At 49.4% G+C, this 17,704-nt stretch overlaps 1 protein-coding gene across 1 annotated transcript in view; it reads left to right on the top strand.

Annotated features, from left to right (window-relative positions):
* Window positions 1-13,325, top strand: part of LOC123742542 (mastermind-like protein 3) — a 229,890-nt gene extending 216,565 nt beyond the window's left edge. The window contains exon 8 of the mRNA XM_045717598.1: window positions 11,679-13,325. Coding sequence (XP_045573554.1) covers window positions 11,679-12,799 — 1,121 coding nt within the window. The 3' untranslated portion in view covers window positions 12,800-13,325. The remainder of the gene's footprint in view (window positions 1-11,678) is intronic.
* Window positions 13,326-17,704: the final 4,379 nt, after the last annotated feature.

Consider the following 17,704-nt stretch of genomic DNA (forward strand, 5'->3'; position numbering starts at 1 on the left):
ATTGCGACAAATGATGACGGAAACAGTGTTTTTCAGAGTAAATGATGATTGCTGAATGCTTTTTAAGGGACGCGGGGCACGTGATGACATAACTATAAAGCTCCACTAGGCTACACAGTTCATTCTAAATGCCGACTGCTTGCAAAACCTATTTCAACAAAAGCTTCTCCTTGCTTTTCTGGTTGGATGCAAGTTCACCATTTTATCTCAGATCCAGTGTGCAGGTTCACCGCGGCACGGACCGTGGTGATACATTGGCACATGACAATTATTATAACATGGCAAATATTACACAATTCTTGCATTCTATCCATGCTGGCTTTCACAGGCTACCTGAGACATGAAACAGATAGGAGGAGGACAGACAGGCTACCTGAGACATGAAACAGAAAGGAGGAGGACAGACTGGCTACCTGAGACATGAAACAGATAGGAGGAGGACAGACAGGCTACCTGAGACATGAAACAGATAGGAGGAGGACAGACAGGCTACCTGAGACATGAAACAGATAGGAGGAAGGACAGACGGGCTACCTGAGACATGAAACAGATAGGAGGACAGACAGGCTACCTGAGACATGAAACAGATAGGAGGAGGACAGACTGGCTACCTGAGACATGAAACAGATAGGAGGAGGACAGACAGGCTACCTGAGACATGAAACAGATAGGAGGAGGACAGACAGGCTACCTGAGACATGAAACAGATAGGAGGAGGACAGACAGGCTACCTGAGACATGAAACAGATAGGAGGAGGACAGACTGGCTACCTGAGACATGAAACAGATAGGAGGAGGACAGACAGGCTGCCTGAGACATGAAACAGATAGGAGGAGGACAGACTGGCTACCTGAGACATGAAACAGATAGGAGGACAGACTGGCTACCTGAGACATGAAACAGATAGGAGGAGGACAGACTGGCTACCTGAGACATGAAACAGATAGGAGGAGGACAGACAGGCTACCTGAGACATGAAACAGATAGGAGGACAGACGGGCTACCTGAGACATGAAACAGATAGGAGGAGGACAGACAGGCTACCTGAGACATGAAACAGATAGGAGGACAGACGGGCTACCTGAGACATGAAACAGATAGGAGGAGGACAGACAGGCTACCTGAGACATGAAACAGATAGGAGGAGGACAGACAGGCTACCTGAGACATGAAACAGATAGGAGGAGGACAGACAGGCTACCTGAGACATGAAACAGATAGGAGGAGGACAGACTGGCTACCTGAGACATGAAACAGATAGGAGGAGGACAGACTGGCTACCTGAGACATGAAACAGATAGGAGGACAGACTGGCTACCTGAGACATGAAACAGATAGGAGGAGGACAGACTGGCTACCTGAGACATGAAACAGATAGGAGGAGGACAGACTGGCTACCTGAGACATGAAACAGATAGGAGGAGGACAGACAGGCTACCTGAGACATGAAACAGATAGGAGGAGGACAGACTGGCTACCTGAGACATGAAACAGATAGGAGGAAGGACAGACAGGCTACCTGAGACATGAAACAGATAGGAGGAAGGACAGACAGGCTACCTGAGACATGAAACAGATAGGAGGACAGACGGGCTACCTGAGACATGAAACAGATAGGAGGAGGACAGACAGGCTGCCTGAGACATGAAACAGATAGGAGGACAGACAGGCTACCTGAGACATGAAACAGATAGGAGGACAGACGGGCTACCTGAGACATGAAACAGATAGGAGGAGGACAGACAGGCTACCTGAGACATGAAACAGATAGGAGGAGGACAGACAGGCTACCTGAGACATGAAACAGATAGGAGGACAGACGGGCTACCTGAGACATGAAACAGATAGGAGGAGGACAGACAGGCTACCTGAGACATGAAACAGATAGGAGGAGGACAGACGGGCTACCTGAGACATGAAACAGATAGGAGGAGGACAGACAGGCTACCTGAGACATGAAACAGATAGGAGGACAGACGGGCTACCTGAGACATGAAACAGATAGGAGGAGGACAGACAGGCTACCTGAGACATGAAACAGATAGGAGGAGGACAGACAGGCTACCTGAGACATGAAACAGATAGGAGGAGGACAGACAGGCTACCTGAGACATGAAACAGATAGGAGGAGGACAGACAGGCTACCTGAGACATGAAACAGATAGGAGGAGGACAGACTGGCTACCTGAGACATGAAACAGATAGGAGGAGGACAGACTGGCTACCTGAGACATGAAACAGATAGGAGGACAGACTGGCTACCTGAGACATGAAACAGATAGGAGGAGGACAGACTGGCTACCTGAGACATGAAACAGATAGGAGGAGGACAGACAGGCTACCTGAGACATGAAACAGATAGGAGGAGGACAGACAGGCTACCTGAGACATGAAACAGATAGGAGGAGGACAGACAGGCTACCTGAGACATGAAACAGATAGGAGGACAGACGGGCTACCTGAGACATGAAACAGATAGGAGGAGGACAGACAGGCTACCTGAGACATGAAACAGATAGGAGGAGGACAGACGGGCTACCTGAGACATGAAACAGATAGGAGGAGGACAGACAGGCTACCTGGAGACATGAAACAGATAGGAGGACAGACGGGCTACCTGAGACATGAAACAGATAGGAGGGAGGACAGACAGGCTACCTGAGACATGAAACAGATAGGAGGAGGACAGACAGGCTACCTGAGACATGAAACAGATAGGAGGAGGACAGACAGGCTACCTGAGACATGAAACAGATAGGAGGAGGACAGACAGGCTACCTGAGACATGAAACAGATAGGAGGAGGACAGACTGGCTACCTGAGACATGAAACAGATAGGAGGAGGACAGACTGGCTACCTGAGACATGAAACAGATAGGAGGACAGACTGGCTACCTGAGACATGAAACAGATAGGAGGAGGACAGACTGGCTACCTGAGACATGAAACAGATAGGAGGAGGACAGACAGGCTACCTGAGACATGAAACAGATAGGGAGGAGGACAGACAGGCTACCTGAGACATGAAACAGATAGGAGGACAGACGGGCTACCTGAGACATGAAACAGATAGGAGGAGGACAGACAGGCTGCCTGAGACATGAAACAGATAGGAGGAGGACAGACAGGCTACCTGAGACATGAAACAGATAGGAGGAGGACAGACGGGCTACCTGAGACATGAAACAGATAGGAGGAGGACAAACAGGCTACCTGAGACATGAAACAGATAGGAGGAGGACAGACTGGCGACATGAAACAGATAGGAGGAGGACAGACTGGCTACCTGAGACATGAAACAGATAGGAGGAGGACAGACAGGCTACCTGAGACATGAAACAGATAGGAGGAGGACAGACAGGCTACCTGAGACATGAAACAGATAGGAGGAGGACAGACAGGCTACCTGAGACATGAAACAGATAGGAGGAGGACAGACTGGCTACCTGAGACATGAAACAGATAGGAGGAGGACAGACTGGCTACCTGAGACATGAAACAGATAGGAGGACAGACTGGCTACCTGAGACATGAAACAGATAGGAGGAGGACAGACTGGCTACCTGAGACATGAAACAGATAGGAGGAGGACAGACAGGCTACCTGAGACATGAAACAGATAGGAGGACAGACGGGCTACCTGAGACATGAAACAGATAGGAGGAGGACAGACAGGCTACCTGAGACATGAAACAGATAGGAGGACAGACGGGCTACCTGAGACATGAAACAGATAGGAGGAGGACAGACAGGCTACCTGAGACATGAAACAGATAGGAGGAGGACAGACAGGCTACCTGAGACATGAAACAGATAGGAGGAGGACAGACAGGCTACCTGAGACATGAAACAGATAGGAGGAGGACAGACAGGCTACCTGAGACATGAAACAGATAGGAGGAGGACAGACAGGCTACCTGAGACATGAAACAGATAGGAGGAGGACAGACAGGCTACCTGAGACATGAAACAGATAGGAGGAGGACAGACAGGCTACCTGAGACATGAAACAGATAGGAGGAGGACAGACAGGCTACCTGAGACATGAAACAGATAGGAGGAGGACAGACAGGCTACCTGAGACATGAAACAGATAGGAGGAGGACAGACAGGCTACCTGAGACATGAAACAGATAGGAGGACAGACAGGCTACCTGAGACATGAAACAGATAGGAGGACAGACAGGCTACCTGAGACATGAAACAGATAGGAGGAGGACAGACTGGCTACCTGAGACATGAAACAGATAGGAGGAGGACAGACAGGCTACCTGAGACATGAAACAGAAAGGAGGAGGACAGACAGGCTACCTGAGACATGAAACAGATAGGAGGACGACAGACAGGCTGCCTGAGACATGAAACAGATACGAGGAGGACAGACTGGCTACCTGAGACATGAAACAGATAGGAGGAGGACAGACAGGCTACCTGAGACATGAAACAGATAGGAGGAGGACAGACAGGCTGCCTGAGACATGAAACAGATAGGAGGAGGACAGACAGGCTACCTGAGACATGAAACAGATAGGAGGACAGACAGGCTACCTGAGACATGAAACAGATAGGAGGAGGACAGACAGGCTACCTGAGACATGAAACAGATAGGAGGAGGACAGACAGGCTACCTTAGACATGAAACAGATAGGAGGAGGACAGACTGGCTACCTGAGACATGAAACAGATAGGAGGAGGACAGACAGGCTACCTGAGACTTGAAACAGATAGGAGGAGGACAGACAGGCTACCTGAGACATGAAACAGATAGGAGGAAGGACAGACAGGCTACCTGAGACATGAAACAGATAGGAGGAGGACAGACAGGCTACCTGAGACATGAAACAGATAGGAGGAGGACAGACAGGCTACCTGAGACATGAAACAGATAGGAGGACAGACGGGCTACCTGAGACTTGAAACAGATAGGAGGAGGACAGACAGGCTACCTGAGACATGAAACAGATAGGAGGAGGACAGACAGGCTACCTGAGACATGAAACAGATAGGAGGACAGACGGGCTACCTGAGACATGAAACAGATAGGAGGGAGGACAGGCTGGCTACCTGAGACATGAAACAGATAGGAGGAGGACAGACAGGCTACCTGAGACATGAAACAGATAGGAGGACAGACGGGCTACCTGAGACATGAAACAGATAGGAGGAGGACAGACAGGCTACCTGAGACATGAAACAGACAGGAGGAGGACAGACAGGCTACCTGAGACATGAAACAGACAGGAGGAGGACAGACAGGCTACCTGAGACATGAAACAGATAGGAGGAGGACAGACAGGCTACCTGAGACATGAAACAGACAGGAGGAGGACAGACAGGCTACCTGAGACATGAAACAGATAGGAGGAGGACAGACAGGCTACCTGAGACATGAAACAGATAGGAGGAGGACAGACAGGCTACCTGAGACATGAAACAGATAGGAGGAGGACAGACAGGCTACCTGAGACATGAAACAGACAGGAGGAGGACAGACAGGCTACCTGAGACATGAAACAGATAGGAGGACAGACAGGCTACCTGAGACATGAAACAGATAGGAGGAGGACAGACAGGCTACCTAAGACATGAAACAGACAGGAGGAGGACAGACAGGCTACCTGAGACATGAAACAGATAGGAGGAGGACAGACAGGCTACCTGAGACATGAAACAGATAGGAGGAGGACAGACAGGCTACCTGAGACATGAAACAGATAGGAGGAGGACAGACAGGCTACCTGAGACATGAAACAGACAGGAGGTGGACAGACAGGCTACCTGAGACATGAAACAGATAGGAGGAGGACAGACAGGCTACCTGAGACATGAAACAGATAGGAGGAAGGACAGACGGGCTACCTGAGACATGAAACAGATAGGAGGACAGACAGGCTACCTGAGACATGAAACAGATAGGAGGAGGACAGACGGGCTACCTGAGACATGAAACAGATAGGAGGAGGACAGACGGGCTACCTGAGACATGAAACAGATAGGAGGAGGACAGACAGGCTACCTGAGACATGAAACAGATAGGAGGACAGAAAGGCTACCTGAGACATGAAACAGATAGGAGGACAGACTGGCTACCTGAGACATGAAACAGATAGGAGGAGGACAGACAGGCTACCTGAGACATGAAACAGATAGGAGGACAGACAGGCTACCTGAGACATGAAACAGATAGGAGGAGGACAGACAGGCTACCTGAGACATGAAACAGATAGGACAGACAGGCTACCTGAGACATGAAACAGATAGGAGGAGGACAGACTGGCTACCTGAGACATGAAACAGATAGGAGGAGGACAGACGGGCTACCTGAGACATGAAACAGATAGGAGGAGGACAGACGGGCTACCTGAGACATGAAACAGATAGGAGGAGGACAGACAGGCTACCTGAGACATGAAACAGATAGGAGGACAGAAAGGCTACCTGAGACATGAAACAGATAGGAGGACAGACTGGCTACCTGAGACATGAAACAGATAGGAGGAGGACAGACAGGCTACCTGAGACATGAAACAGATAGGAGGACAGACAGGCTACCTGAGACATGAAACAGATAGGAGGAGGACAGACAGGCTACCTGAGACATGAAACAGATAGGACAGACAGGCTACCTGAGACATGAAACAGATAGGAGGAGGACAGACTGGCTACCTGAGACATGAAACAGATAGGAGGAGGACAGACTGGCTACCTGAGACATGAAACAGACAGGAGGAGGACAGACAGGCTACCTGAGACATGAAACAGATAGGAGGAGGACAGACTGGCTACCTGAGACATGAAACAGATAGGAGGACAGACAGGCTACCTGAGACATGAAACAGATAGGAGGAGGACAGACTGGCTACCTGAGACATGAAACAGATAGGAGGAGGACAGACAGGCTACCTGAGACATGAAACAGATAGGAGGACAGACGGGCTACCTGAGACATGAAACAGACAGGAGGAGGACAGACAGGCTACCTGAGACATGAAACAGATAGGAGGAGGACAGACAGGCTACCTGAGACATGAAACAGATAGGAGGAGGACAGACTGGCTACCTGAGACATGAAACAGATAGGAGGAGGACAGACAGGCTACCTGAGACATGAAACAGATAGGAGGAAGGACAGACAGGCTACCTGAGACATGAAACAGATAGGAGGACAGACGGGCTACCTGAGACATGAAACAGATAGGAGGAAGGACAGACAGGCTACCTGAGACATGATACAGATAGGAGGAGGACAGACAGGCTACCTGAGACATGAAACAGATAGGAGGAGGACAGACAGGCTACCTGAGACATGAAACAGATAGGAGGACAGACAGGCTACCTGAGACATGAAACAGATAGGAGGAAGGACAGACAGGCTACCTGAGACATGAAACAGATAGGAGGAGGACAGACAGGCTACCTGAGACATGAAACAGACAGGAGGAGGACAGACAGGCTACCTGAGACTTGAAACAGATAGGAGGAAGGACAGACTGGCTACCTGAGACATGAAACAGATAGGAGGAGGACAGACAGGCTACCTGAGACTTGAAACAGACAGGAGGAGGACAGACAGGCTACCTGAGACATGAAACAGATAGGAGGAGGACAGACAGGCTACCTGAGACATGAAACAGATAGGAGGAAGGACAGACAGGCTACCTGAGACATGAAACAGATAGGAGGAGGACAGACAGGCTACCTGAGACATGAAACAGATAGGAGGAGGACAGACAGGCTACCTGAGACTTGAAACAGATAGGAGGAGGACAGACAGGCTGCCTGAGACATGAAACAGATAGGAGGAGGACAGACAGGCTACCTGAGACATGAAACAGATAGGAGGAGGACAGACAGGCTACCTGAGACATGAAACAGATAGGAGGAGGACAGACTGGCTACCTGAGACATGAAACAGATAGGAGGAGGACAGACAGGCTACCTGAGACATGAAACAGATAGGAGGAGGACAGACTGGCTACCTGAGACATGAAACAGATAGGAGGAGGACAGACAGGCTGCCTGAGACATGAAACAGATAGGAGGAAGGACAGACAGGCTGTCAGCCTTAATGGAAACACTTCCAACACCCAATGTTTAGATGTGACAACATTACACCCAGCTGTTTTAATAGACACAGGGTGGTAACATTGGAAGGCACCTCAGCAGCCATCTGTTTTCTATGCAAACCTTCTCCAAATCTTTGGACAAGTTCATGGAAACACAGCTAGTGAGGTCTTGTCAGGTCTTGTTTTGTAGACGAGTATCAGATCAGGGTCCAACTGGGTCCTGGTTAAGATGTGGTAGTTAAGACGTGGTCGTCAGCAGATACCACTCTGTCAGTCAGAAACATTGACTCCTGTGTGAATGGCCTTTTCCTCTTTCTTTATATTTGGAATGTTAGCACAAACAGACTGGTACCCAGGCTATATATTCCCCAGTATAGTGCATTACTTATGGGCAATAAGATGGAACCCTGATATTCCATAGCCTATAATCCAGACCTGTTTTGTGCTAACATTCCACTCTTTGTACTACATGTTATATGCCCAACAGTTTGACGTATGACATGTAGCACAAACAGACTTGTACCCAGGCTATATATTCCTTTATATAGTGCACTACTGATGGCTAGATGGTTTATGTGACCCTGGCCAAAGGTAGTGCAATTCGTAGTGAATAGGGTGTGAATTGAGACAGTCTAATGTCTCAATTCAGTTCCTGCCTGGCAGTGAGTGAGTGAGTGAGTCAGTCAGACAGACGATTAGTGAAATGGTGTCAGAAGAGGTTTATTGAGGGATTTAAAAACCTTTCCATGCTATGCTAGCATTCCTTCTCTGCTCGACCTGTTAACGCCAAGTTTCTGCTACTAATAGAGGGAGAGAGATTCTCCTTTCCGGTTGATTTAGTTTTAACTTTGGTTTGGTACGTAACACTCAGCACTTAATGTTCAGAGTGTTACCTTTCCAGAGTTAAAGAGTCTCTCTCACGTCGTCTCAGTGTCTAGTTCTCTCTGCTTGTCTTTCCATTCTTCATTCTGGATAACAACATCATGTACTTCACATGTGGAATATTGGTGACCTTATAAGAAGTAAACAAACTAGAGGTCGGCCGATTATGATTTTTCAACACCGATACCGATTATTGGAGGGCCAAAAAGATCCGATACCGATCAATCGGCCGAATTTTTTTTCTTTCATTTATTTGTAATAATGACATTTACAACAATACTGAATGAAAACTTATTTTAACTTAATATAATACATAAATAAAATCAATTTAGCCTCAAATAAATAATGAAACATGTTCAATTTGGTTTAAATAATGCAAAAACAAAGTGTTGGAGAAGAAAGTAAAAGTGCCATATGTGCCATGTAAGAAAGCTAACGTTTTAAGTGCCTTGCTCACAACATGGGAACATATGAAAGCTGGTGGTTCCTTTTAACATGAGTCTTCAATATTCCCAGGTAAGAAGTTTTAGGTTGTAGTTATTATCGGAATTATAGGACTCTTTCTCTCTATAGGATTTGTATTTCATATACCTTTAACTATTGGATTTTCTTATAGGCACTTTAGTATTGCCAGTGTAACAGTATAGCTTCCGTCCCTCTCCTCGCTTCTACCTGGGCTCGAACCAGGAACACATCGACAACAGCCACCCTCGAAGCAGCGTTACCCATGTAGAGCAAGGGGAACAACTACTCCAAGTCTCAGAGCGAGTGACGTTTGAAACGTTATTAGCGCGCACCCGCTAACTAGCTAGCCATTTCACATCGGTTATACCAGCCTAATCTTGGGAGTTGACACGCTTGAAGTCATAAACAGCGCAATGCATTGCGAAGAGCTGCTGGCAAAACGCACGAAAGTGCTGTTTGAATGAATGCTTACGAGCCTGCTGGTGCCTACCACCGCTCAGTCAGACTGCTCTATCAAATCATAGACTTAATTATAATATAATAAACACACAGAAATACGAGCCTTAGCTCATTAATATGGTCGAATCCGGAAACTATCATCTCGAAAACAAAACGTTTTTTCTTTCAGTGAAATACGGAACCGTTCCGTATTTTATCTAACGGGTGGCATCCCTAAGTCTAAATATTCCTGTTACAATGCACAACCTTCAATGTTATGTCATAATTACGTAAAATTCTGGCAAATTAGTTCGCAATGAGCCAGGCGGCCCAAACTGTTGCATATACCCTGACTCTGCGTGCAATGAACGCAAGAGCAGTGACACAATTTCATGTTAGCAGGCAATATTAACTAAATATGCAGGTTTAAAAATATATACTTGTGTATTGATTTTAAAGAAAGGCATTGATGTTTATGGTTAGGTACATTGGTGCAACGACAGTGCTTTTTTCGCAAATGCGCTTGTTAAATCACACGTTTGGCGAAGTAGGCTGTGATTCAATGAGAAATTAACAAACACCACATCGATTATATGCAACGCAGGACATGGTAGATAAACTAGTAATATCATCAACCATGTGTAGTTAACTAGTGATTATGAAGATTGATCGTTTTTTATAAGATAAGTTTAAGCTAGCAACTTACCTTGGCTTCTTGCTGCCCTTGCGTAACATGTAGTCAGCCTGCCATGCAGGCTCCTCGTGGAGTGCAATGTAAAGCAGGTGGTTAGAGCGTTGGACTAGTAACCAGAAGGTTGCAAAAACGAATCCCGTCATTGAAAATAAGAATGTGTTCTTAATCTGACTTGCCTAGGTAAATAAAGGTGTAAATTGGCGGCCAAAAATACCGATTACCGATTGTTATGAAAACTTGAAATCGGCCCTAAAACCAACTATGAATAACTTGATCACAGAAACCTCAGTGACCCCTCTGTTGGTCTTTAACACTCCTCTCTCTTCTCCCCTCCTGTCCTCTCTCTCCTCCCCTCCTGTCCTCTCTCTCTCCTCCTGTCCTCTCTCCTCCCCTCTGTTGGACTTTAACACTCCTCTCTCTCCTCCCCTCCTGTCCTCTCTCTTCTCCCCTCCTGTCCTCTCTCTTCTCCCCTCCTGTCCTCTCTCTCTCTCCTCCTGTCCTCTCTCTTCTCCCCTCCTGTCCTCTCTCTCTCCTCCTGTCCTCTCTCTTCTCCCCTCTATTGGTCTTTAACACTACTCTCTCTTCTCTCCTCCTGTCCTCTCTCTCTCCTCCTGTCCTCTCTCTCCTCCCCTCTATTGGTCTTTAACACTACTCTCTCTTCTCCCCTCCTGTCCTCTCTCTCTCCTCCTGTCCTCCCTCTCCTCCCCTCTATTGGTCTTTAACACTCCTCTCTCTTCTCCCCTCCTGTCCTCTCTCTCTCCTCCTGTCCTCTCTCTCCTCCCCTCCTGTCCTCTCCTCCTCCTCTCCTCCTCCTCCTGTCCTCTCTCCCCCTCCTGTCCTCTCTCTCTCTCTTGTCCTCTCTCTCCTCCCCTCTATTGGTCTTTAACACTCCTCTCTCTCCTCCCCTCCTGTCCTCTCTCTCCTCCCCTCCTGTCCTCTCTCTCCTCCCCTCCTGTCCTCTCTCGCTCCTCCCCTCCTGTCCTCTCTCTTCTCCTCTTCTGTCCTCTCTCCCCTCCTGTCCTCTCTCTCTCCTCCCCTCCTGTCCCCTCTCTCTCCTCTCGTCCTGTCCTCTCTCTTCTCCTCTCTGCTTCTCTCACCTCTAACCTCTCCTCGTTCCTTTCTGTCCCACCAGGAACGCCCCAGGAGATGGCGGTGAGGAGCCAGGCTCTCCAGAACATCCGCGCCACCCGCCTCCTCCAACAACAACAACAACAACAACAGAACCAGCAGATGGTCCAGATGAACCAGGGCATCCCAGGGGGCTCGGTGGGTCCACAACCCGACATGGGCCTCCCCTACGGCGGGCAGGGAGCCGGCCAGCAGTCCCTCTACAGCCTCAACCCCTCCATGAGCCAAATGATGCAGCAGCAGCACCAACAGAACCAAAGCGTCCAGGCCTCCATGGGTCTTCCACCAGGACACAACCCAGCGGCGCAGGCCCAGAGGCAGGCAGGAGGAGGGGTTGGAGGTGGAGGAGGATACGGAGGACCACAGGGGATGATGATGAACTCAATGTCCCAGCAGCCCCTCAAGGGCCCGCCCAAAGCCCAGGCCCAGAGGTTGCAGGGCATGCTGGGAATTGGAGGAGGAGGACCACAGGGAGGGATGGGAGGGTGGCCACCCCAGCAGGGGCAGTCCCTCCAGGGGATGGGAGGGCCAGGAGGGGTAGGAGGACCAGGCAGGACTACAGGTGATATGGTGGGCTTTGGCTCGGCCCAGGGGGGCTACGGCTCCATGCAGCCTGGACCGGGACAACAGCCTCCACACCCACGCCTGGCCAAGCAACACTTCCCTGGGCACCCACAGGGACACCCCCACCCCCAGGCTATGGGTCAGGGCCAGCCCATGGACCCCAGGGCTATGAACCCTGCGGCGGGCATGGCCGGGCCCATGATTGCCCCTCACATGGCTGGACCAGGACAGCCCAGGACCAACCAGCCCAGACCCATGGTAATGCCGGGACAGGGGGTGATGGGCCAGGGCGTGCCCAACATGGGGGCGTTTGGACAGGGGCCGGCGATGGGGGTGGGCCCTGGAGGTGGGGGTGGAGGAGGGTATGTGGGACAAGGAGGGGTAGGGGTCGGAGGTCAGCCTCAGGGCTACCAGAGGACGTCTAGTCAGGACCTGTCATCTTATGGATACGGGGGCGGGCAGGTGGCGCCGTCGGGCGGGGGGTTCGGATTGGCCGACGGGACAGGGGCGGACTTGGACTCAAGTGACGGTTGGATGGAAGAGTTCTTCCCCAACCAATAGCAGAGCTGGAAATGTACTGGGGAGTTTTTACTGGAGGGACTAACGACAAACTGCGTGGGGGAAACTTTATTGAGACGAGAGAACTGGACAGACAAACGGACAGTCGCCATATTTTGTTTTGTAAAGCATGAACGGACAAGAAGAAGAGTTCTGTGTCGTGCATTTAGTGTGTGTGTGTGTGTGTGTGTGTGTGTGTGTGTGTGTGTGTGTGTGTGTGTGTGTGTGTGTGTGTGTGTGTGTGAGTGTGTGTATGGTAAACGTGGTCTGGTGGTTGTGAAATATCATTCAAGAAAGGGAAGTGAATTTGGTTTTGTTGTCCTTTTGGGCCATGTTTTAAACCCAACCCTTTAGCAGTGTGTCAACTGGGCCGATAGGTTAAGACAGGAGAGACAGGAGACTGACTACAAGACAGGAGAGACAGGAGACTGACTACAAGACAGGAGAGACAGGAGACTGACTACAAGACAGGAGAGACAGGAGACTGACTACAAGACAGGAGAGACAGGAGACTGACTACAAGACAGGAGAGACGGGAGACTGACTACAAGACAGGAGAGACAGGAGACTGACTACAAGACAGGAGAGACAGGAGACTGACTACAAGACAGGAGAGACAGGAGACTGACTACAAGACAGGAGAGACGGGAGACTGACTACAAGACAGGAGACTGACTACAAGACAGGAGACTGACTACAAGACAGGAGAGACGGGAGACTGACTACAAGACAGGAGAGACAGGAGACTGACTACAAGACAGGAGACTGACTACAAGACAGGAGACTGACTACAAGACAGGAGAGACGGGAGACTGACTACAAGACAGGAGAGACGGGAGACTGACTACAAGACAGGAGAGAGACAGGAGACTGACTACAAGACAGGAGACTGACTACAAGACAGGAGACTGACTACAAGACAGGAGAGACGGGAGACTGACTACAAGACAGGAGAGAGACAGGAGACTGACTACAAGACAGGAGAGACAGGAGACTGACTACAAGACAGGAGAGAGACAGGAGACTGACTACAAGACAGGAGAGACGGGAGACTGACTACAAGACAGGAGAGAGACAGGAGACTGACTACAAGACAGGAGAGAGACGGGAGACTGACTACAAGACAGGAGAGAGACAGGAGACTGACTACAAGACAGGAGACTGACTACAAGACAGGAGACTGACTACAAGACAGGAGACTGACTACAAGACAGGAGAGACAGGAGACTGACTACAAGACAGGAGAGACAGGAGACTGACTACAAGACAGGAGACTGACTACAAGACAGGAGACTGACTACAAGACAGGAGAGAGACAGGAGACTGACTACAAGACAGGAGAGAGACAGGAGACTGACTACAGGACAGGAGAGAGACAGGAAACTGACTACAAGACAGGAGACTGACTACAAGACAGGAGAGACAGGAGACTGACTACAAGACAGGAGAGAGACAGGAGACTGACTACAAGACAGGAGAGAGACAGGAGACTGACTACAAGACGGGAGACTGACTACAAGACGGGAGACTGACTACAAGACGGGAGACTGACTACAAGACGGGAGACTGACTACAAGACAGGAGAGACAGGAGACTGACTACAAGACAGGAGACTGACTACAAGACAGGAGAGACGGGAGACTGACTACAAGACAGGAGAGAGACAGGAGACTGACTACAAGACAGGAGAGACAGGAGACTGACTACAAGACAGGAGAGACAGGAGACTGACTACAAGACAGGAGAGACGGGAGACTGACTACAAGACAGGAGAGAGACAGGAGACTGACTACAAGACAGGAGAGAGACAGGAGACTGACTACAAGACGGGAGACTGACTACAAGACGGGAGAGAGACAGGAGACTGACTACAAGACAGGAGAGACAGGAGACTGACTACAAGACAGGAGAGACAGGAGACTGACTACAAGACAGGAGAGACAGGAGACTGACTACAAGACAGGAGACTGACTACAAGACAGGAGACTGACTACAAGACAGGAGACTGACTACAAGACAGGAGACTGACTACAAGACAGGAGAGACGGGAGACTGACTACAAGACGGGAGAGAGACAGGAGACTGACTACAAGACAGGAGAGACAGGAGACTGACTACAAGACAGGAGAGACAGGAGACTGACTACAAGACAGGAGAGACAGGAGACTGACTACAAGACAGGAGAGACAGGAGACTGACTACAAGACAGGAGAGACAGGAGACTGACTACAAGACAGGAGAGACGGGAGACTGACTACAAGACAGGAGAGACAGGAGACTGACTACAAGACAGGAGAGAGACAGGAGACTGACTACAAGACAGGAGAGAGACAGGAGACTGACTACAAGACGGGAGACTGACTACAAGACGGGAGACTGACTACAAGACAGGAGAGACAGGAGACTGACTACAAGACAGGAGACTGACTACAAGACAGGAGAGACGGGAGACTGACTACAAGACAGGAGACTGACTACAAGACAGGAGAGAGACAGGAGACTGACTACAAGACAGGAGAGAGACAGGAGACTGACTACAGGACAGGAGAGAGACAGGAAACTGACTACAAGACAGGAGACTGACTACAAGACAGGAGAGAGACAGGAGACTGACTACAAGACAGGAGAGAGACAGGAGACTGACTACAAGACAGGAGAGAGACAGGAGACTGACTACAAGACGGGAGACTGACTACAAGACGGGAGACTGACTACAAGACAGGAGAGACAGGAGACTGACTACAAGACAGGAGAGACGGGAGACTGACTACAAGACAGGAGACTGACTACAAGACAGGAGAGACAGGAGACTGACTACAAGACAGGAGAGAGACGGGAGACTGACTACAAGACAGGAGAGACAGGAGACTGACTACAAGACAGGAGAGACAGGAGACTGACTACAAGACAGGAGAGACAGGAGACTGACTACAAGACAGGAGAGACAGGAGACTGACTACAAGACAGGAGAGACAGGAGACTGACTACAAGACAGGAGAGACAGGAGACTGACTACAAGACAGGAGAGAGACAGGAGACTGACTACAAGACAGGAGACTGACTACAAGACAGGAGACTGACTACAAGACAGGAGACTGACTACAAGACAAGAGACTGACTACAAGCTCTCAAACAGGGGAGAATCGTTTTAATATTTGTTTTTCAATATAGGGGTAGGAAATCTATATGTATTTTTCCAGTATTAGTTTTTCTTCGATACCTGGGTTATTGGATTGTGTCTGACAGGTTTGACATCTATCCCCTCCACGTTATATTCATGCTGTGTGTGATGGCGTGTGATCGTAGCATTTCTACACATGCAGGTCCCTTTGAAAGACAGACGAGAGACAGACAGACAGACAAGCAGACAGACAGGCAGACAAGGAGATAAATACACACACACGCCGTCACGTCAACCCACTTCTGTGACAGCCGTCAGAGCTCAGAAGAGAGCTGTCACCTCTGTCTATCTGAGAAGTGGTTGAGATCACTCTCTCTCTACTCGCATTTCTTCCCTGTTTCACATTTCTATTCACCCTCCCCTCTCTCCCTCCCTTCCCACTCTTTCCCTCCCTCTCTCCCTCCCTTCCCACTCTTTCCCTCCCTCTCTCACTCCCTGCCCAACCTCTCTCTTTCTCACTCTCCCTTCCCTACGTCCCCTCGCTCGCTCTCCCTCCCTTCCCACTCTTTCCCTCCCTCTCTCCCTCCCTTCCCACTCTTTCCCTCCCTTCCCACTCTTTCCCTCCCTCTCTCCCTCCCTTCCCACTCTTTCCCTCCCTTCCCACTCTTTCCCTCCCTCTCTCACTCCCTGCCCCCCTCTCTCTTACTCACTCTCCCTTCCTTCCGTCCCCTCGCTCTCCCTCCCTTCCCACTCTTTCCCTCCCTACCCCCTGTCTCTTTCTCACTCTCCCTTCCCTCCCTCCCTCCCTCCCCTCTCTCCCTTCCCACTCTTTCCCTCTCCCTCTCTCCATCTCTCCCCACTCTTTCTCTCTCCCTCCCTCCCCACTTTCTCCCTCCCTCCCCTCTCTCCTCTCTAGAGACGTGTTTTTGTCTGCGTTCGTTGGTTTGTTCGTCTGGCTGTGTGTAACTGAAAACATCAAAACAAAACAGATTGTGGTCTTCTTTTGTGGCGGTATTTAGCGCAGGCGCTGTGTGGTCGCCCCACAGTCCTGTTGCTAAGCAACCGGCCTGCTCTCTCTTTCTGAGCCGAGCTTCTCTTCATTTCCTGTTCACTGGTAGCTGTTGCACACATGCCACACACACAGCACACACACACCACTCCCCGACGGCTGAAAGGAGAAGTAGATTATTGTCAGTCAGTCAGTTAGTCAGTCAGTCAGGCAGTTAAGGGAGTAGTGGCAACAACATAACATCATCCTGTCTGTGTTATTATCAAATATATATAAATGGATTAAAAACACGTATAGCAGAAGGATTAGCTAGGCATTGAATGTATTCAAGCACCACAAGTGACTTCATTTGAAATAGAAACTAACAACCGTTGTCGGCCATCTTGGATCCCCTCGGACATGGGGTTTTTCTCCTTTTGTTTTTGTACATGTGTTTATCGATTTGTTTTAAATTCTAATTTCTTCCCGAATTGGTCTGAAATGAAATGTTATTTTGACAGTTAACTTTACCTTCAACGCAATTCATACTATCTCTGTTCTCTTCTCTGTTGCTGTAGTCTAGTAGGCCTACATACAACAAGCTGTTGATGAATCAGGCAATCTGAGCTCTGTTTAGTTGATTCCATGTGTTGCAACCATGAACTGTTTGACTGTGAAGAGAAATACATACAGGCCTCCAACCCTAACGAGATGGAGAGGTTTAAAAATGAGCTTGTGGTGGTGGCTAGTACAATTACTCTATTACCAGTGTTTCCCCCCTTTCCCCCCCAACGGTGAG

The sequence above is a fragment of the Salmo salar genome, chromosome ssa04 (genome assembly GCF_905237065.1).
Source record: "Salmo salar chromosome ssa04, Ssal_v3.1, whole genome shotgun sequence".
Lineage (NCBI taxonomy): Eukaryota > Metazoa > Chordata > Actinopteri > Salmoniformes > Salmonidae > Salmo > Salmo salar.